Source organism: Theropithecus gelada, chromosome 2, assembly GCF_003255815.1.
Source record: "Theropithecus gelada isolate Dixy chromosome 2, Tgel_1.0, whole genome shotgun sequence".
Lineage (NCBI taxonomy): Eukaryota > Metazoa > Chordata > Mammalia > Primates > Cercopithecidae > Theropithecus > Theropithecus gelada.
Genome location: NC_037669.1, coordinates 169,804,273 through 169,826,868, shown reverse-complemented (window position 1 = coordinate 169,826,868; position 22,596 = coordinate 169,804,273). Strand labels below are relative to the sequence as shown.

Below are 22,596 nucleotides of genomic sequence, written 5' to 3'. Positions count from 1 at the left end.
CTGAAATGCTCCAAAATCAAAAACTTTCAGCACTGACATGACACCATAAGTGAGAAATTTCACACTTTACCCCATGTGGCAGGTCCCAGTCAAATCACAGGCACACAATACACAGTTTATTCAGTGTCCCCATGGGAAAAATAAAACTACCTTCAGGCTATGTGTATAAGGTGTGTAAGAAACATAAATGGATTTCATGTTTAGACTTAGGCCACATCCTGCAGATAGCTCATTATGAAAATGCAAATATTTCAAAATTCAAATTCTGAAATCAAAAAGGCTTTTGGTCCCAAGCATCTCAGGTAAGAGATACTCAACCTGTACTTTATTAATCCTATATACTAGCTTTTAAAAAACAGCCTTTACTGATGATGGTTTCTAAGAGGAAAATTCCACCCACCCTAACTATTTCAGCTCCCACAGTTTTGTTCCTTTTAACTGCTACCATAGGCATGGCCTCTCCCAAACAATGTAACATTTTATAACTCTTTACATTTGCACAATGCTTTAGTGTTCTAGAAGCTTTCATATACATGATCATGTATGATCCTATGAGGTAGGTGGAGTAAATCTGGTAAAGGAAAGGTACTTATCAATTTCACAGTGGCGGCTCTTGTGCTAAAACTCAGAGGTTTTGATACTAAGGAGATGAAAGTGCTCAGTAGGCTTTTAGTGAATAAATGAACAAGACTACTAAATGAATTATCTCACTGCTATACAACACTTCCTTCTATATGCTTTCCAATATTTTTCTCTGATTATTTCAAAGGAATCGGGCTTTTTTCAACAATAAAGATTATAAACTAAAGTCAAGAGACCATATCTCATATTTATTCCACATCCCCACAGCTCTGAGTACTTGTGGATGGAATGATTAAAATGTCAATCTGTGAGTCCCGAATGTATTTATGGTTGTTGAGCTGCATCACCAAAAAAGACAAACTAAACTGGAAAACACTAAAAAAAATTGTTTTAACTTAAAAAATTTTCCCTCAAGAATTTGTATAAGACCTTAAAACAAAATTTAAGCCAAGTTCTGAAGAAATATTAACAAATGAATTAAGACCCTGTTAGTAACTGCATTATAAAGGATATTTTTTGGTTTAAGTAAGGCCTTATACATTTCAAAAGCTATTATTCTCCTAAACTATTGATGGTGGCAGGCCCAGCAAAGACGTAAGACCTCTACAATTTGCCTACCTGTTAAGAATGAAGCAAAAGTGCCTCATACTGAGTATAATTAATGTAAAAAATTAAAGATTTCATTTTAAGAAAAAAATGTTTTCACCAATAAACACAACCCCAATTAATATGTTGTATACACGGAAAACGAATGATTTAATTTAATAATAAAAGAGTCCACGTGATCTCCAAGTGAATTTTCTAATCATCTTCCTTTTACTAATACCAGTCCAGCTGATGAGGCTTCTACAAACAGATGAAAGGGAAAATCTTTATTAAGAGATACTGACAACCAAGCAATCTAGGGTCATACACAAGTAATAAGACACTTACCTGTATGCTTACCTTTTTAGAGAAAACTAAGACATGCAGAAGTTATCTGCCTTAGTAACTACTTAAAAATATTTGTCTAATATGGCCGGGCGCGGTGGCTCAAGCCTGTAATCCCAGCACTTTGGGAGGCCGAGGCGGGTGGATCACGAGGTCAGGAGATCGAGACTATCCTGGCTAACATGGTGAAACCCCGTCTCTACTAAAAATACAAAAAACTAGCCGGGCGTGGTGGTGGGCGCCTGTAGTCTCAGCTACTTGGGAGGCTGAGGCGGGAGAATGGCGTGAACCTGGGAGGCGGAGCTTGCAGTGAGGAGATCACGCCACTGCACTCCAGCCTGGGAGACACAGCGAAACTCCGTCTCAAAAAAAAAAAAAATATTTGTCTATTACATGAAACATTCATATTAAAAAGATAATGAATAATACATTATATGCCTTCACCATTCCCAAAACAAATGAAGAAAGGAAATGCATGCAAGCTTTATAAATAACAACAGCAGCATCAACAATTAACAATGTTTGAGCTCTTATATGCCAGGCACTACTCTGAGTGCTTTACATATATTAACTCATATCATTCTCACACAACCCCAGGTGGTTTTACAGATGAAGGAACTGAGGCACTGAGAAGATATGTAACTAACCAAGAGGTTATGTATATGTAGTCTAGCCAGTATCTCCAAAAGAAACCACTGTGTAATACTGCCTCTAACTCAACGTAACAAGTCCCATGGGTGCACTGGGAAGAGAAAATTACAGAATGGAAGAAATATTTGAGTGAAGCCTTGAAGAACAAATGAAAGAGACAAAGGACCATGCTGGTGCACATGTGTAGGAGAAGGTTTCCCATCTCTGCTACTACTATTTGGCCTTTGCACCCACAGGACACAGGCAGAAGTCACGACAGAGATAGAGAGAGAGGCGTAGTGCACACATCCATAGGAAATGTTTAAGAGCACACTTAGGCCAACACTGGCTTTGAGGGTAGTCTTTCCTGTTCTCCAGATGTAAGATTCCTGACAGCTTTCTCAACGGCGAAAATGAAGAAGATATATGTTGACCACACTTAATTGCGTGTTCCAAGAGATGGGAGCCAGATGCATGTAAACTGACATGCTACCAGCAACAACTTCTTCTCCTGTGAGAAATAATCTATATTAAGAGGAAGACAATAAATAATGATACACACTGAACCAGCTGTGTTCAGTCCATAGGCAAAAAAAAAAAAAAAGGACCTAAGAGTCCTCAAAAGTCCCAAAGCCTGACTGGGCAACATTCAGACGAACAGAACTCTGCTTCTCTAAGGGAAAGCCTTCCCTCCTGAGCCCAAATATGGAGTCTGGCTGCATAGGTAATATAGATAATCTTGCAATATTACTAAAGAAATTACTCTTGAAACCTCAATGCCACTAAATAGTCTTTATTTACTTATTACTTTCCTGGTGAAGAAAGTAATTACAATTTTATTCTACTTTTATATTCACTTGAAAATTTCATTAATAATTAATTTTAGATGGACTCACTAAGAACTGGGGACTCTCTTTTTCTCTCAGCATCATGGAAACCTCTCTCCTGGTTTTCCTCCTAACCCCTAGATGGCAAACTCCTTAGGACTCCTCTGCTAGCTGCTAGTTCACCCATTTCTGAACATTATGAGGGCTTGGTTTTGAGTATTACTGTCTGTCTATATTTTTTCCACACACAAATTCATCATTTCCCACACATTTAAATATTTCTATGATGACAATTCAAATTGATATTTCCAGTGGAGAAAGGATATATCTCCACTGAGCTCCAAACTCATGTTCAACTGCCTACTTGACATCTCCATTTGGATGTCTCACAGACATTTCAGAATTAACATATCCATAACAAAACTCTTGATCCTGTCCATCAAACCACTTACCCCCCAGAAATCTTCCCCATCTCAAAACAAGCACTACCATTTCCCCAACAGACTCAAACCCAACCCCATGATTTCTTTCTCTGTTCTAACATTCCCCCTAACTCTGCCATTTACGCATCAGCAAATCCTGTCCACCTGCCTTCAAAAAACATACTTCAAATTACCCTCTTCCCATTTCCACTGCTACTACCATAATCTAGAACACCATCCTCGATCACCTGATGACTGTCAGCATCTACTCTTTTATCCACCTCCAATCTAGCAGCCAGACGGCTCTTAATAAAAGCTAAACTCTGCCTGATTTGACCACAACCTCATTCTGCCGCCTCATCTTGTACAACAGCATTCCCCTGCCCACTCCCCACTCCCTTCAATCCAGCCACACCAGACTTCTTCCAGTTAGCTCCCTAAACATCAGAGCTACCTGCTTTCGAGCTTCAGCACATGCGATTTGTAACACTAATGGTCCTCCACACCTTAGGTACCTAACACCTTTTTGTTCTCAATGAAGATGTCACCTCCTTAGAAAAGCTTTCTCAACCCAAAATAAAAGTAGAACCCCACACTAAAATTCATCCCTTGTTTTCTTCATAGCAATTATTACGTCTGTTCACTTCCCCAGTAAGGCAATTTTTCTGTTTTGTTTTGTTTTTAAACAAGTTCCAGTCTGTCTTCACAGGTAAAACCTAAGCTCTGCCAAGGCTGGAGATGCCGTCCATCTTGTTCGTAATTACACCCCCAGTATACAGCAAGTGCTGATCACATTTTGGCCCTCAGAAGATATTTAATGTTAAATGAATGTTAACCTCAAAATGTATCTTAGCTTATCTCATTTCTCTTAACCTAGTAGGAGATATTTTCTGAACACATCAGCACCTGACATTCTTTCAAGAATATAATTGTATCTGCTATTTCCCAGGCCCCCAATACCATTTTGAACCTATCCATGGATTTCCCTATTAATTTCTGACTAGCTGCTTTATCAAACATGGAGACTATTCTTAACCCTGTGACAAATTCTTACCCCTTAACAACATGATAAAATGTATCCAACCCTAATTCAAGCCTAATTCTAATAAACACTTAGAAAGAGACACTTATTCTAAGCCATTAGAGATTAGTACAGCAAGAGACTGCCCACTACCTCTTTCCCAAGCCTCCAAAAAGACTATGGAGCATCAATCCTAACCACCCCTCACTGTATCTAACTTATAAAGTCAATGTTGTCAACATGTAAATATCTATTTAAGCCTACCTAAACTCTTACCTAGAAAAGTGTGCTCACTAAAATGCAGGCTCTATTTTCTAAATCAAAACTCCTGGCTGGATTCTCAGCTCATGGGGCTGATCATGGAGGAGCTGAAGGTCAATGAGTGAATTTGAATGTATGTGTCCAACTGAACATCAATCTCTGACTACCCTCCACACAGAAAACTACCCTCCACACAGAAAACAAATTTTGCTCAACCAAAATTTACCCAGATCTCTAAAGTCCAGTCAGGAGTCCCCAGCTGGCTGACCACAAAGCTGCACTCAGTTTGGACATGTCCCACTCCAAACACCTCACTTCTCAAAATGATGGCAAACTGGAGAATAAAAAAAGAAAGGAAGAAAAAAAAGGGCACGGAGAATGATGACACAGAAACCATGTGCAACACTATTTCTCTGTACAGAGATTTTGTCAGCAACCAATTCACCAACCCACACCCAAGTAAGCTCAAAAATCGTAAGATCTGTTTAACAGCTTTTCCCCTGACTTCAAAATTAAGATATACCTGGCCAAATCATAATTTGAAGAAGGAAAAAAATCAATTTAGGATAACTGACATTTGATAATTTTGATATATATTTACTAAATATTTTATATCACTTATATTTACACATTTGATAGAGGCTACTTAAACCCTGAATTTAGTATTGTTTTAAATACTTTGTCCATTATAATATATTCAGAATGCCATCTGTGATTCATATCCCATGAATATGTAGTTTTTTAAATACTACATTATTTTCACCTTATACTACATAGTAAACTCTTAATTTCCCAGTAATGCAGATCATCAAGAACTGAGTAAGTTTGCTACTTAAATATTGGAGGCTACCTCCAATGTTCTCTTTGGGGTCAAGTTTACCTTTTAGGCAAAGCTTATAATGAGGTTCTTTTGTTATTATAACATTAATAACCAAAGCCACTTGGAGATCATCCAAGCCACGTGGGTAGTCCCGGAAGTGCCTTATAACCACTCAAATTTAGAGTAAAATACATAAGGTTTTGTTCCAATGTTTAGGATATCATCCAAAAAACAAAGTATCTATTATATAAACTCTAAAAATTTCCAAAGGGTTTTACATTAACACAACAAAACAGTAAATTGAATTCCTTTGTTCACTCCCCTCTTAAAATGCAAATTTATCTGTTCTATTCCACCCACTTCAAATCTCAGGGGCTTGCAAAGTAGGACCATAACACTGTTTAATATCATTTATGAACCGTGCTATTACAGAGCATTTACTGAAGTGATGTACAACGGCTTTGATAAGAATGCAAATATTTTACCTTAAGCTAAAAATAAAAGACTGATACTATTCCTGTCCAATCTTGCCCCACCTTAGGCAAGAGAGCCTGATTCTCAAACTCTTACAGTCCTACTTTCTCACATTTTCTAAACCATCTCACCTTGCCCCTACAGGCTCAGGCTATTGCCAACTCCCTCATTCCACTGCACCCCTACAGACACCCTTACTCACCAACTAACCAGCCACCTAGAATCCAAAGACTGCAAATGCAGGGCTCCACTTGCCTGCTAACTTGAGCCTGACACTGAAATGTTCATGCTTAAAGCAACGAGCTGTGCCACTCTTAGGAAACTGCCCTATCTTCAGGCAAAGACTTCCCTTCAGCACTTGCAGCTGAATCTGTCACCTTCCTCCAGTTCACCACTTGCATACTGGTCTCAAATCATTCTACTGTAATAAACTGTGCCACAAAATTGTGCATTTGCCTATAGACACGATGGTCATCTTTTCGTAGGACTGGACAAAGTTTTTAAATAAGTGTCTCTTAATCGACTATAAATGAAACAACATATGTGCAAAGAGCAAAGATGATTTCTTCAGTGTATTCTATCATTTAAAACCTTTTAAAAACTTTGACTTCTCTTTTAATCCTAAGATTTCTTGGCTCATGCAACATTTACACGTGGGAAGGAAAACACATCCCAAATAAACCATAACTTTTCTTCACTGACATTTATTCAATTTTTGAGGAGGCAAGTATTATTTTTTCCAGTACCAAAGGGAAGAGGGGGAAATCAGGAGGATTATAAACAGTTTGTTACATGGTTTGATAAACTTGAAGGGGTATATACTAACCAAATGAATAGTCAAAAGATTTACATTAGATGATGAACTCAATGTATGTTAACATTTGATTAACAGTAATATTGTTATTTCTTGATTATCTCAGGTAAACAGTATTTATGAAACAACATGCAATGATCTGAGACCTAGCAAACTGATGGGTATTTTGAAATACTATTTGTTCTTCAACCCTGTTTTCCTGGCATATAATTCCTAAAATCCTTGGGATGTACAAAGTGATGTTTTTTTGTATGCCAAGACTGATGGCTCGCTGGCAGTTCTTAGGCAGCTTCAGGATACAGGCTGGTTACCAGAAGAAAGACCAAAGCATGATTAGAGGGTTTAGCCCTACCCTTCAACTTCCAGGCTGGAGAGGGGACTGAAGCTTAAGTTCACAGCCACTGGCCAATGATTTAATCAATCGTGCCTAAGTAATAAGGTCTCCATAAGAGGTCCAATAGGGACAGGGTCAGCAGGGCTTCCAGACAGCTGAACGCATGGAGGCTGACGTAAAGGCGAACAAGAACTCATCCAGGTGCCAGGAGGGTAGCATACTCCACTTCCATGGGGAGAGAAGCTCCTGTGCTCAGGATCCTTCTAGACCTCACCCTATATACATTTTCATCCGGCTGTTTACTTGTACCCTTTAAAATATCCTTTGTAATATACTGGTAAACATGGTTCCCTGAGTTCTGTGAGGCACTCTAGTAAATCAAACAAACCCAAAGACGGGATTTGTGGGAACCTTAATTTGAAGCAAGTCAGTCAGACGTTCCAAGAGGCCTGGATTTGCGACTGGTAGGAAGGAGGATACACTCTTTTGGGACTAAGCCCTCAATCTGTAGTTTCTGAGTCTATCTCCAGGTAAAGAGTGTCAGAATTGAATTGGTGGACACTGAATCAATTGCTTGATGATTTCAAGAACTGACTGCTTGCTTGGTGTGTGAAGAGAAACCCCCAAACATTTGGTTACAGAAGTCTTCTGTGTTGACTGTTGTTTAATGAGAAAAATTTTAAAAGTGTCCTGAGTTTGTGGTTTATTTTCCCACACACACAATCCCTATCCTCAAACCAGATTAATTTATTCATGTTCTTCCTATAGCCTCTTCTTCCTACAAATCTAAGTTTTGAGGAAAGAAGGAAATAAAAGCATCACTAACCAACCAAGATGTGGAACTGATAGCAAGTAAACAAGCTGCTTTAAGCAAGCCAATAAAGTATATAAATTACTTACCACTGGTTTCAAGAGGGCAAAGAGAGGAAAAATGAGTCACAATCTATGGGAGAAGGGGACAAAAGCGGATAAAAACCTGCTTCGTTTGTTTAGGGTCCAGCATCCGGGAAATAAAATTCTAGTACTACCAGCACCCATCTAATAACTGAAAATTTCTCTGAAATAAGCAAATAAATTCATTTTCAGTTCCTCTAAAGGTGGAGCTCTCATTATGTACTGATGTCTCCCATTATTTCTCTAGATAGCCCTGGCTGAAGATGAAGCCTTTTATCAAGCAAAAAAAAAAATGGTTTCCCTCTAACTTTAACATAGCAGCGCTAGTTATATTCCCCAAAATCACACAGAATAAGCTTAATAAAGAATGTTAAGGCTCTGAAAACAGTTCAACACTGCTGTCATGACCCCTCAACTCTCCAGGAAAAAATAACTCCAACTTTTGTTTTTTTTTTCTTTTCTTTTCTTTGAGAGGGAATTTAGCTCTTGTTGCCCAGGCTGGAGTGCAATGGTGCAATCTCAGCTCACTGCAACCTCTGCCTCCCAGGTTCAAGCGATTCTCCTGCCTTAGCCTCCCAAGCAGCTGGGATTACAGGCACCTGACACCACGCCAGGCTAATTTTTTGTATTTTTAGTAGAGATGGGGTTTCACCATATTCGTCAGGCTGGTCTCAAACTGCTGACCTCAAATGATCCACCCGCCTCGGCCTCCCAAAGTGCTGGGATTACAGGCATGAGCCACTGCACCCAGTCAGCTCTTTTCTAATGTACCTCATGATCATGGATAAGAACTCCCAATTTTCCTTATTTATGAGCTTTCTAAATTCTCTAAGTTTATAAAATGCATCCACATTCTATCAGTGAAATAAGCAACACATTGAACTATGAGGACTGAATACTAGTTCTGGTTTTGCCTTTAAACTCCACATCCTTGGGGAAGTCCTATTTCTCTCTCTCTGGGCTGCAGACACTGCTGAACCATAAACTTCCCAGTTTCAGTAGCCTCAAAGTCTATATTAAAAACAATCATTTGCAATATTGCTTTCATTTTGTTCAGAAATTTAAAATAAATATCTAACCAACTAATAGTACTGACAAAGGTATTTTACTTAAATTGTCTCCCACAATATTTAAGAGTCCTTAGAATATAATGGTGGATAGCAGGGGGGAGACAAATAAACATATACTACAAGTAGTTATGTAGTATGTAGTTAAGTATGTATGTATTTATACACATGCAAAGTATAAATACAAAACTACAAGCACCATCAAAATGACCTCGTAGTTTACTCTTACCCAATACAAGCATAAGTTTGAGCATATACTTGTAAGTTTAAGCTTAAGAAGTTATTTTTCTAGATTTATGCTGTCCAATACAGTAGCCTCAAGTCACATATTGGTATCTAAATATTTAAAATTAAAATCTAAATTAAAAATCAGTTATTTCATTGCACTACTCACCTCTCAAATACTCGATGTCCACATATGGCTAGTGGCCACTGTACTGGACAAGGCAGATAAAGAACAGGTCCATCATAACAGAAAGTCCTACTGGGACAGTGCTGTTCTACAGCAGTTCACCTAAATCTATTTTGCAAATGGAAACAGAAAAGCAAGACCTCAAAACACTTCAGCTCTGAAGTCAGAAACAAGGTTGAAATCCTAGTTCTGCCATTTATTTGCTATGTGACTTTCAGCAAGTTACTTACTTAACCCTTCTAAGCCTGTCTTCCCATCTATAAAATGCTGTATAGAACTACTATCCACCTCAATGCAAAAGTGTAAGAATGACACAATAGACTTTGGGGACTCAGGGGGAAAGGGCAGGAAGGGGGTGAGGGATAAAAGACTTCAAACTGGGTTCAGTGTATACTGTTCAGGAGATGGGTGCACCAAAATCTCACAAATCACCACTAAAGAATCTACTCATGTAACCAAATACCACCTGTTCCCCAAAAACCTATGAAAATAAAAACCTTAAAATAAATAATTAATAAACTACTATCTACCTCAAAGATAGTCATAAAGATTACATGAGATAATGCTGGTAAAGCATTTAGTAGACTGCTTCAAATACTGGAAACATTCAATAGTGTTAGCTCCCTACTATAATTAATTGTATTTACTAATTCACAGATATATTGAACTGAATGCTACCTGAAATGGAGGGATTAAAGAAAGAGCTCTTGCCAGAGTGGATGAAACGGGTAAAAGAGTTGTAATCTGAAGCATCAGGAGAAGTGACAGTAGTGGGATGCTGGGAGGGTGATGCTGGATTCAAGGTGGAGGAAATGGCAGATACTGAGGCAGAAATCTTGGCTCTGGTGTAAGAGTTCTGCCTCTCCTTTTGGTCATTTCAAATTATTACTAGACCTCATCTTCCAAACAGGTAAAAGTGTGTGGAGAGAGTCTATCTGCTGTGTACTGAAGTAGAAAATGAATTTTAGCTTATGGCTTTGCCTGATTCTATTAAACGTTTCAGAAGAAAGTGCTGCTTCTACACAAATATGGATTGAGATATACATTTAAAGGCATCTCATTAGGTCCCTAAAGTATGTAGACATTCTGTTTCACAGTTCTAAACGAACATTTATTTAGAAACATAGCCCAAAAAGCAAACTGACAACAAAAATGCAAAAATCAAATTTTACACTGTCTTAAAACACACTAAAAAATTTTATTTCTTTGCAATACAGCTTAGGTGATTAATTTTAGATCAATGAGCATAATAATCACTGTAAAAAAATTTGGATACATGAAAGAATACAGTTTCAGGATATCTTAAAAGATAAAAGGGGTATGGGAATTAAAATATTACATGTTGGAGAGTAATATGACACTTCCTTCCTATCTCTAAAGTGCTTAGGTAATAAATCTGAAATAATAACTAGTTATAAAGCTGGGCAAACTAAATAATAAAATGTTCTGTTGCTATTATAAAATACAGTCCCAGTGTGATCATTTATCATATACTTTTCAGGCACATTATTTTATTGTTCTTAAAGCAGTAAAGAATTCAAAAAAAAATTAAAAGACCAGAAGTAATGGACACTAAACTCACTTTACCATTCAACATTTTCTTTTATTAGCAAATAAATATTTTTAAAACTATGATTAAAGGCAGACTTAAAACAATAACATTTTGAAATAACAAAGCAAAGAACTTTTCTGGTGGTGATTTTATTGAGACAGTTATGTCTTCCCTTAATACAGTTTTGAAGTACAGGTACATGACAGCAAACAATTATACATAAAGTTCCCCATTTGAAATAACAAGCAGCCAGCTTTTTAAAGTTCTATGCTGGTTGTACCTCAGGTGAAAAGTCAGCCTCAAGGTAAAGGCAAAAAGAAAGTATACTCTTGGCAGTAATGAAGGAGCTCATTTTAAAAATTATAAAAGAAAGTACAGAAATGAGAACATAAACAAGCTTGAAACTTGAAATTTTGAACTGCCAATGGAACATAAGGCAAGACCATGCTCTCTCTCTCACACAGTACACATACTCCAACTCTGCAGCTATCCTACCTGCAGGGGCTACTCCATTCTTGTTAACTGTTCTAGTCATTTAGTACACGCATTTCCAATGTCATTTAAAGTTTTTTTGTCTTCAAAAAGTCTATCCAAAACTAGTCAACACCGTAGCAACTGAGTCAAGAACTCACAGGATTGAATTAAAAATATTCCTCATTACCTGTTTTAGATAAAGGAAGAAGGGATGGATACAAATAATTCAGTACCCTAAATAAATAACATAGGTCCTCAATGTATATTTAAATTTTATCATGTTAATGACTCCTCTTAAAAACTACGCCAGCATTTTGCTAACAAATACACATTCACATAAACTTTCAGTTATTCATATTGTACGTTTACCAACAATATGCCTCCCTCCAAAAGACTCTGAGCTGGCTTACAAAAATGTATGCAGTATTAAAGTACAAATGAAGATATGGATATACAAGAGGGAAAAGGGTAGAAAAACAAAATACAACCAGAGAGTTGAGGTTTCCATACAAAATGCAATTAATTACTAACACTGAGGAGCAAATAAGGCTATGAGTTTCCAGGCAGCCAAACTAAACAAAGAGGGATGTATTATCAATTTTAAGATCTGTAGAGGCCGTAAATAGAGACAAATCTGTTTCTGCCAATAGTATCACCATTCTAGTCTACAAATATTACACTCTTTAAAGTCATCCTTGACATCATTAACTTTGTTTCTCAAAACCACAGCATCAACAAGGTGGGCCAGTCCAAAACTGTCTCCCGTTTCCACTGCCCTTTTTTTTTTTTTTTTGGTCTTCCTAGTATCACATCACCAGGTCTTATATACCTTGAACCTGTATTCATGCAACACTTTTCTTACTGGATCCCCAAACTCTTTATATCTTTCTCTACTCCATATTACAAATTAATTTCTACGACATGATTTTTTTAAATCAAAACTTCAATTTCATTCTCTTTTACTCAGTATTTATACCTCAAACTATAGCAACTGGTAATTTTAACACCCTTCCTAGAAAGTCCTAATAAATCTTACCTCCTACATGGGAAGGAGGGCCAACCTGTTAAACTCACTGTCCCAAGAATAACTATACTAAATTCTCCCCTTTTACATTTCTGCTCCAGTTCATTCTCTTACCTAAAGCCAATCCCCATTTCCTTTTACTTTTCCAAATCCCACCCATTCTTCAAAGCCAAGTCCACATCCTTCCTTAAAGATGTTTTCCCAGCTGGGCGCAGTGGCTCACACCTGTAATTCCAACACTTTCGGAGGCTGAGGCAACCTTGAACAAGTTACTTAATCTCAGGAGTTTTAGAGACTGGTTGAAAAGACTAAATGACATCACATACAGAAATCCTTCAAGAGTTAAAAACTGCTGTACAAATATTACAATAACCAGAGAAGAAAAACAGTGACAATAATTAGATTTTGCACTGGTTGTTCCTTGTAGAGATCACACATATAGACACTGTTCCCAACTTCTGTCTCAAAACCTTCCTATTCTATAATTTCAAAAAATACTCCCCCACACACACTTTCCCTACATACCATTTTAGTTACTATGATGTGGAAAATACACTTCTCGGCTGGGCGCAGTGGCTCACACCTGTAAACCCAGCACTTTAGGAGGCCAAGGAGGGCGGATCACTTGGGATCAGGAGTTCGAGACCAGTCTGGCCAACATGATGAAACCCATCTCTACTGAAAATACAAAATTAGCCAGGCATGGTGGCGTACGCCTGTAGTCCCAGGTACTCAGGAGGCTGAGGCAGGATAATTGCTTCAACCTGGAAGGTGGAGGTTACAGTGGGCCAAGATGGTGCCACTGCATTCCAGTCTGGGCAACAGAGCAAGACTCTGTCTCAAAAAAACAACCACTACCACCAAAAAAAAACCCACACTTTCCTCTATAAAATGGCTCCCATGATTAGTAAGATGACACAGTTTATGTCCAGTCACAGCCTCTTCCCATTTCCGCTGGGAATGCCTTACCTAATGATTTAAGACAATGAAAAAAGTAAACCAGTTGGAAGACTTACACTTTCTGATTCAAAACTCAGTAAAGCTATAGTAATCAAGACAGTATGCTACTGGCATAAGAAGACACATACAGACCAATGGAACCAAATTGAGAGTTCGGCAATGAATTTTCACATTTATGATCCACTGATTTCCAACAAGGGTATCAAGATAATTCAATGTGAAAAATAGTCTTTTCAACAAGTGATGCTGGGACACTGGGTCTACACGAGCCAAAAGGAATGAAATTGGATCCTAATCTCATACCACATACAAAAATTAACTGAGAAAGGATCAAAACCAAAATGTAAAAACTAAAACTGTAAAATTCTTAGGAAAAAATACAGACATAAATATTCGTGGCCTTGGATTAAGCAATGATTTCTAAGATATGACACCAAATGCACAAAGAACAAAAGAAAAAACAGATATTTAGACTTCATAAAAAGCAAAAACTTCTATGTTTCAAAGGTCACTATCAAGAAAGTAAAAAAAAAAAAAAAAATCCACAGACTGGAGGAAGATATTTGCAAATCATATACCTGATGTACAGGACTTATATCCAAAACATATTTTTTAAAAACTCTTACAATTCAACAAAAAGACATTAAAAAATACAGCAGGATTTGAACAAACATTTCTCCAAAGAAGACATACAAATGGACAATAAGCACATGAAAAGATGTTCATCCATCATCCATCAGAATAATGTAAATCAATACCACAACAAAATACCACTTCATACCTACTAGGATAGCTATCAAAAAAAAAAAAAAGGGGTAACAACAAGTGCTGCCAAGCTTGTGGAGAAAAATTGGGCCTTCAAACACTGCTGGCAGGAAACACAGACTTACTATATAACCCAGCATTTCCACTCCTAGGTACACACCAAAGAGAAATGAAAACAAATGTCTACCCAAAAACCTGTACATAAACATTCATAAAAGCATTATTCATAGTAGCAAAAGTGGAAACAATAGAAATATCCATCAATTGATGAGTAGAAAAATAGAATGTGGTATATCCATTAAAATGCAAGTTTATTTGGTAACAAGCAGGAATAAAGGCCAGAGCAATTAGGCAAGATAAAAGAAATAAAGGGCATCCAAACTGTAAAGGATAAAGCCAAATTAGCCTTGTTCCCAGATTACATGATGTCAAAACCTAAAGGCTCTACCAAAAATACACTGTTAGAACTGTCAAGAAATTCAGGAAAGTTGTAGAATGCAAAATCAACACACAAAAATCAGTGGCATTTATATATGCCAACAGCAAATAACCTGAAAAAAAAAAAATCAAGAAAGCAATCCTATTTACAACAGCTACAAAAATTATAAAATGCCTAGGAATCAATCTAACCAAAGAAATGAAAGATTCATATAAAGAAAACTATAAAACTGATGAAATAAATAGGACACCAAAAAAAGGGAAAGGTATTCCATATTCATGGATTGGAAGAACTATAATAATATTTTTAAAATGACAAGACTACCCAAAGCAATTTACAGATTCAGCACAATCCTTATCAAAATACCAATAACATTCTTCATATAAATAGTAAAAAAAAAAAAAGAAAGAAAAAAATTTCCTAAAATTTACATGGAACCACAAGACTACATATAGCCAAAGCAATCCTGAGCAAAAAGAATGAAGCTGGAGGCATTACATTACCTGATTTCAAAATTTATCACAAAGCTATAGGAATAAAAACAGCATGGTAGTGGCATAAAAACAGACACATGGATCAATGAAACAGATGAGAGAACCCAGGTATAAATCCATGCATTTACAGCTACCTCATCTTTGACAAAGGCATCAAGAACATGCAATGGGAAAAGGAGAGTCTTTTCAATAAATGGTTTTGGAAAAACTGGATACCTATATATGAAGAATGAAACTACACCCCTATCTCTCACCACACACAAAAAAATCAAACCAAAATGGATTAAAGATTTGAATCTAAGACCTGAAACACTACAGCACAATGGTCTGGGCAAAGACTTCTTGTGTAAGATCTCAAAAGCACAGGCAACCAAAGCAAAAATAGACAATTGGGATTACATCAACCTAAAAAGCTTATGCACAGTAAAGGAAACAATCAACAAAATGAAGAGACAACACGCGGAATGGGAGAAAATATTTGCAAACTATCTATCTGACAAGGAACAAGGGATTAATAACCAGAATATGTAAAGAGTTCAAACAACTTGACAACAAATATATATATATATAAAATCCAATTTAAAATAGGCAAAAGGGCCAAGTGCAGTAGCTCATGTCTTGTAATACCAGCACTTTGGGAGGCCGAGGCAGGATCACCTGAGGTCAGGAGTTCGAGACCAGCCTGGCCAACATGGTGAAACCCCTTCTCTACTCAGAATACAAAAATTAGCCAAGTGTGGTGGTACGCGCCTGTAATCCCAGTTATTCAGGAGGCTGAGGCAGGAGAATCACTTGAACCTGGGAGGCGGCGGTTGCAGTGAGCCAAGAATACGCCATTGCACTCCAGCCTGGGTGACACAGTGGGACTCCATCTCAAAATAAAAGAAAAAAAAATCAGCCAAGCGTGGTGGCATGTGCCTGTAGTCCCAGCTACACAGGAGGCTGAAGCAGGAGAATCACTTGAACCCAGAAGGCAGAGGTTGCAGTGAGCTGAGATCACGCCGCTGCACTCCAGCCTGGGCGACAGAGAGACAAAACTCAAAAAAAAAAAAAAAAAAAGCGGGGGGCAAAAGATGTAAACAGACATTTCTCAAAAGAAGACCGATCCACAAATGGCCAAAGCATACATTAAAAAATGTTCAACACTGCTACAATGCAGTATTATCTCACTGCAGTTAAAATAGCTTAGATCAAACAGACAAGCAATAGCAGATGCTGGCAAGGACGTGGAGGAAGGGGAATGCTCGTACATTGTTGTTGGGATGTAAATTAGTACAGCCACTATGGAGAATAGTACAGAGGTTACTCAAAAAACGAAAAACAGAACTTCCATATGATCCAGCAATTCCTATACTGGGTATATGTATTAGTCCCATTTTCACACTAACAATAAAGACATACCTGAGCCTGGGCAATTTACAAAAGAAAGAAGTTTAATGGACTCACAGTTCCACCTGGCTTGAGATGCCTCACAATTATGGTGATGGTGAAAGGTATGTATCACATGATGGCAGACAAGAGAAGAATGAGAGCCAAGTAAAAGGGGTATCCCCTTATAAAACCATCAGCTTTCGTGAGACTCACTCATTACCACGAGAACAGTATGGGGGATACCGCCTCCATGATTCAATTATCTCCCATCAGTCCCACAACACGTGGGAATTATGGGAGCTACATTTCAAAATGAGATTTGTGTGGGGACACTGCCAAACCATATCAGTATACCTCAAAAAGAAAGGAGATTAATGTATCAAAGAGATATCTGCAACTCCATGTTTACCCAAGTACCATTCACAATAGCCAAAATATGGAACCAACCTAAGTGCCCATTAACAGATGAATGAAGAAACTGTGGTATATACAAACAATGGAATATTTAATTCAACCATAAAAAAGAATGAAATCCTGTCATGTGCAGCAATATGGATGAAACCACAAAGGCTAAGTGAAACAAGCCAAGCAGAGAATGACAAATGTCACATGTTCTCACTCTTACATGAGAGCTAAAAATGTAGATCTCAAAAATAGAGAATAAACTGGTAATTACCAGAGGCCAGGAAGGGGAGTGGGGGGATGAAGGGGAAAAAAATAATATAAATATATAAATGTATATTCACTGAACTTTACACTAAAAATGGTAAAGATGGTAAATCACGTAGGTATATTTTACCTCAATTAAAAATATTTTTTAAAAAGAAGTACTAGGGTAATCAAGTTCGAGACCAGCCTGGCCAACGTGGTGAAACCCCGTCTCTACTAAAAATAAAAAAATTAGCCGGGTGTGGTGGTAATCCCAGCTACTCAGGAAGCTGAGGCAGGATAATCGCTTGAACCCAGGAGGCGGAGGTTGCAGTGAAACGAGATTGTGCCATTGCACTCAAGCCTGGGCGACAAGAGCAAAAGTCCATCTTAGGAAAAAATAAAGAAGTACTAATGCATGCAGCAACATCGATGAACCTTGAAAATATTAAACTTTGTGTAAAAAAAATAAAAAATAAAAAAAGCCAGACACAAAAAGCACATATGATTTCATTTATACAAAATGTCTAGATAAGGCAAATCCATAGAAAGAGAAAGTAGACTAATTGCTACCGAAGGCTGATGGTGAAGGAGTTGGGGGAAAATGGGGAAGGAGTGACTGCTAAAAGGCATGGATTATTTTTGGGGAGTTTTCAAAATATTGCAAAATTGACTGTGATGATTACAAAACTCTGTGAGTATACTAAAAACCTAAAAGTATAAGTGAATTTTACACTTTATGTCTTCAATAAAGCTGTTATCAAATAAAAAGCAGCGCCAGTGTTCCACGAGCAGATCCTTGAAACACACAGAAATAAAGTGTAAACTGCCAGTATAACCACATCCTCCTTTTTGGTTTACTTCCTCCTTTTACTTGTTCAATTACTAGACCAAAAATCAAATTCCAAATAAATCATTTCATTCTACCTTAGTCTTTTCTTCCAAAAAGTAATGAGGATTCTCTGTCATTCCCCTGCTCATAAACCTAATACAAACTTTAGCAGTAGCAGATCATAATAGCATTTGAACAAGTTAGCTTCTCTGTGATACGGGGGAACAAGTTACCCTTTGGATGACGACAATTTTAATTTTAATTTTAATCTGGAGATTTTCTGGCCCACTAGCTGCCAGTTCTCCACTAGCACCGAGGAAGTATAAATGAACACACTGACATGCACAGATCTAAGATGTTGCTTTTAACAATTTGTGAAAAACTGTGAAAGTCACAACCTATAGTCATTTACAAGGGGCAGTGAATCTACCCGTTAGAGGTCTGCAAGGACAGAGCAACAATTTGACCCACTCTATCCATCTAAGCTGGTATGCAAGACACCAAGGTAGCAAGCAATTCTAACCAACCACCCAGCAACTCTAACTCAGCAGTAGTATGAAAACATTTACGGATCAATGGATCTGTGAAGGCCTCAGGATAGAGCCCTTGCAAATGTCATGGGTCAGTTATGTTATCCAACATGAAAGTTAAGGCCAAGAAAAATACATTCCACTACTTACAGAAAATAAGCATAGACCAAATTTCACTCAAATGATGTGCAATTTTCTATGCCTATGGCCCTACAGACTGTATGATTTTTATGAGCAGAAATTTTTTCTTAGCTATAAATTTGTTTAAAATATTTACCCATTAAACTGTAACGTTTTTAAAAAGAATGACATATTTAACCCAACTTCAAAAATAAAACTATCTTACTGCATTTTTACTTCAAAGACAACAATAAAGTGAGAAAAAAACTGAAATATGTAGAGGCAAATATTTCCTATATGAAATAATTCAATCTATTAAATCATTTGTGCATGTTCTTTAAAATAATATGTTTTTTCAAAACCTGAAAAAAAATTAACCAATACTATATTAGAATAACTTTCTCTAAAAAATGCCTTACATAAACTTTATCTACACTGAATGCTGTGATTTGGGGTGACTTGATATTCTCAACTTCTTTAACAGATTTGCACAACGCTTAAACACATTCAGTTCCTTTAACATGATTCCAAAAGAAGCTTAACTAGATATCACATAAGAGATGTACCAACTTTCAGAGGTTCCATCTAACCTGACATACACACAGTATTGGGTTGTATCCAGTCTGTTAAGGTTCCCGAAAATAGGATAAACCACACTCTAAATGGAATGTGACACCCATCCACCCCTACCCAGACAACCAATAGAAAAAATCATTCTCCACTCTCTGACTAAACAGGTAAAACCCACAGATGTTCCCTCACATATAATCTTTACATGTGATAGCAGACTAACAACTACCCAGGGAACCAAAAGGCAGGGTTTTGAGAGGCTTGTGTGATAGGAGAGGTAATCCACAAAGGGAGTAGAGTAAGGGGATGCTTTCTTCTGAAATGAGATATGACTTAACTGATTAAGTAAAGGACTCTGACTTCTGTTAGGCAGGTAACTTTAATTTGCACTATTTTGATAAATTAATCCATTACAGTCATTAGGCCAATGCAGGCAGTGCAGAACTTGTAAAAATCAACCACAAAAGCACTGTTAACTTTAACCAAAAATAAGCCAAACTAACACTATGATCTAACCTCTTTCTGAAGATGGTAACCACATTTTCATTGAAACACAGATGGGCAGATTAACTACAAACCACAATCAAATATTTGACACCAAACAATCCAAAGACCACAGTGATGCACTTAATAGGCACACCAAACATCCATATTAAGTAACACAAGCACACAGAAAATGTAAAACTAGTTAATCAACACTTATCAATCAGCTACAGCACAGAGGATCCTTTGCTTGCCAAAGGGAGTGCCACACGAAGGTAAATAACCTTTCTCTCTGCCTGACCCAGTCGAAGCAACTGTTTTAGAATCAATAAAAGGAACCAAAGCCACTGTACTGCAGACCTAGCTTCTAAAGCAAACTTATCAGCTATCCAATCCTCAGCCCACAAGTGAGAATTTCCCTGCAAATTCCCAAGTCAGAAAATTAACTAAAGTAGGTATCTTTAGTTACTTCTAATTTTTAAAAATTAAAACCTGTAATAAACATTTTGCTCTATTTATGAAGAGCTTACATATGAACTCGTAATGGTATCATTAACTAAGGCTCAAAGACAAAGTAAACCTCCAAATTTCAGATGACACTATAGTTAAACGTTTTTTACCTTTAACAGAACTATGGTTCAATTATTTTAGTTTATTTAAACAATAATCTTTATATAGTTCCTTTTCTCAGTCATCTAATAGCAAAATTGCAGTCTACATCACGTGATACTGTATATGGATTTCATTTATTAAAAATGAGTCTTAAACAAACTTACTAAAACAAAGTTGCTCATTTTACCAATGATTGGGGTTGTCAAAATTTAAGCAAAGAAGTGAATAAATTAAGTTCACTTATTTATCAGTTCAATTGTTCATAAAAAAGGTTACAAAAATAATACATGTAATATATTAATAACATGGTTTATTTTTTTAAAGATTCAGACCATTAAAACAAATATCCTAAGAAACAAAGGATGTTAGGTTTAATTCAAACTAGAGTTTTTCCACAAATCAATCCACTTATAACCATTGACCACCAAAAGCTAAACAATCATCTGCCATCTGAAACAGCTTTGATGTAATACGGTCGTAAGAGTGACAAAAAGTCTTACGTTAAACAGTTTTACCTAACAAAGACATATTTGTTCTATTTCAGTGAAACATTCTTTGAATATTATTACTGTAAGTTTATAAACTGTACATAATTCACTTAAAGAACCATATTAGATTCACCACAAAGTAAGTTCTATTAGAATTTTTCCTACACAAAATAGCTGTTAACTAGCCAACTATCAATATAGCCATATGCAAAATTTTCACTTTCATTAATTCTCACCATTGTTATATTTGTTTTTACATAAAAGTAAGATCAGTGAAGTCAGATATCATACCAAGCAATAAATTCTACCTGCATTCAATGTGGGGAAGATTTTTATTTAATCTGCCCTTCCACCTTCAATGCATAAGATTATCATTTTAAACCAGAAAAACTCCAGGTTGGCCTGGTTCCAATGCTGACCTCATCTCAAAATAGAAATAAGTGTCTTAAAAATAATCAAACAGTGATCTTCTAACCACTGCTTCAGACCCAAGGCAGCAGCTTAAGGTAAGTGGTTATTTTTCTCCTCTTTGTCCATGTATCTCTATAACATTAACCATTTCCAGGTAAGCACTTTTCTTTCCTAAAGTAAACACTGACCAGAAAATTCGGGGTCATGATCATAAAGTGAGAGACAGTTTTACACTTAACATCACTGCCTCAAATCACCCAATCTTACCTAGTCACAACCAATGACCATAATAACGTAAACCATGAAGAAACACTATTTAATGTGTCTGCACTTTTAAAAATCAAATTCCAACAAGATAACAAAAATTACAACATAGCAAATATTTTAGCCACACTATTATTCTATCATTAAAAAACCACTTAAGGCCCTAACACCTCTTCCACTAAAAGGTAATTGTATTTGTTACCCCATAATTTCATTGTCTTATTGTTATTGCATTACACTACTTTTGGCAACTCCGTTCTACCACTACAAACATACTTGCTGAACATTCCATTTCTGCACAGAGATGACAAAAACCACTGTCTTCCACAGTCACTTAAGTTCAAACAACAATGATGTGTTTACTAATTAACCACATTACAACGCATATAAAACCAACAGTTCAAATGTACCTTCTGCAAAAGATACAAGTAAATAAAAAACCGTAAGTACTTACCTACAGTTGGGAGGAGGGTCCAATGTAATTTCTGCAAGTTCCTTCTGAATTCTTTAAAATAAAGACAAAGAACATTATGTTAAAAATATCTTCACTCTTAACAATTTATTTCATTAAAACGTTATGTTTTAATAATACTTCCCTTTGGTATATTAGTTTGAAATACTCATACTGTATAAAGCATCACACCCAACAATAAAGTAGCAATTTCCGCCAGGGTTTTGAGGATGCATCTAAAGGATGATACTATCAGTACATGCAACCTGTGGAAGGAACACTATGACTTCACTGAACCACTGACAGCGCTAATTAAAATTTCTAAAGCTGGAAATTTCTGCCACACCATTCATGGGTCATTCTAACTTCTGTTTTGTATTAGAGCATTCCCATACAGGATGGAAAGCTGATATTAAGTTAAATTCAAGCATCCTGACTTGACAGAATCAAATGGTGAAGAAAAGATTCAGGATCTCATTCCAACACCTGAAACTGCCATCAAGACGCATATGGTATTCCTTCCTGGAGCCTCTAATTTGGAGCAAGTTGGGACTTTGACGTTTAACACTATTTCATCTGCTAGAACGATCCTAATATTACATAAGCAATTAATGTCATTT

The 22,596-nt window shown here is 36.8% G+C and overlaps 1 protein-coding gene across 2 annotated transcripts in view; it reads right to left on the bottom strand.

The window, feature by feature from the left end:
- Window positions 1-22,596, bottom strand: part of UBE2E2 (ubiquitin conjugating enzyme E2 E2) — a 380,097-nt gene that overhangs the window by 343,408 nt on the left and 14,093 nt on the right. For both annotated transcript variants that reach the window (XM_025376635.1, XM_025376636.1), the window contains exon 3: window positions 21,980-22,030. In XM_025376635.1, coding sequence (XP_025232420.1) covers window positions 21,980-22,030 — 51 coding nt within the window. The remainder of the gene's footprint in view (window positions 1-21,979; window positions 22,031-22,596) is intronic.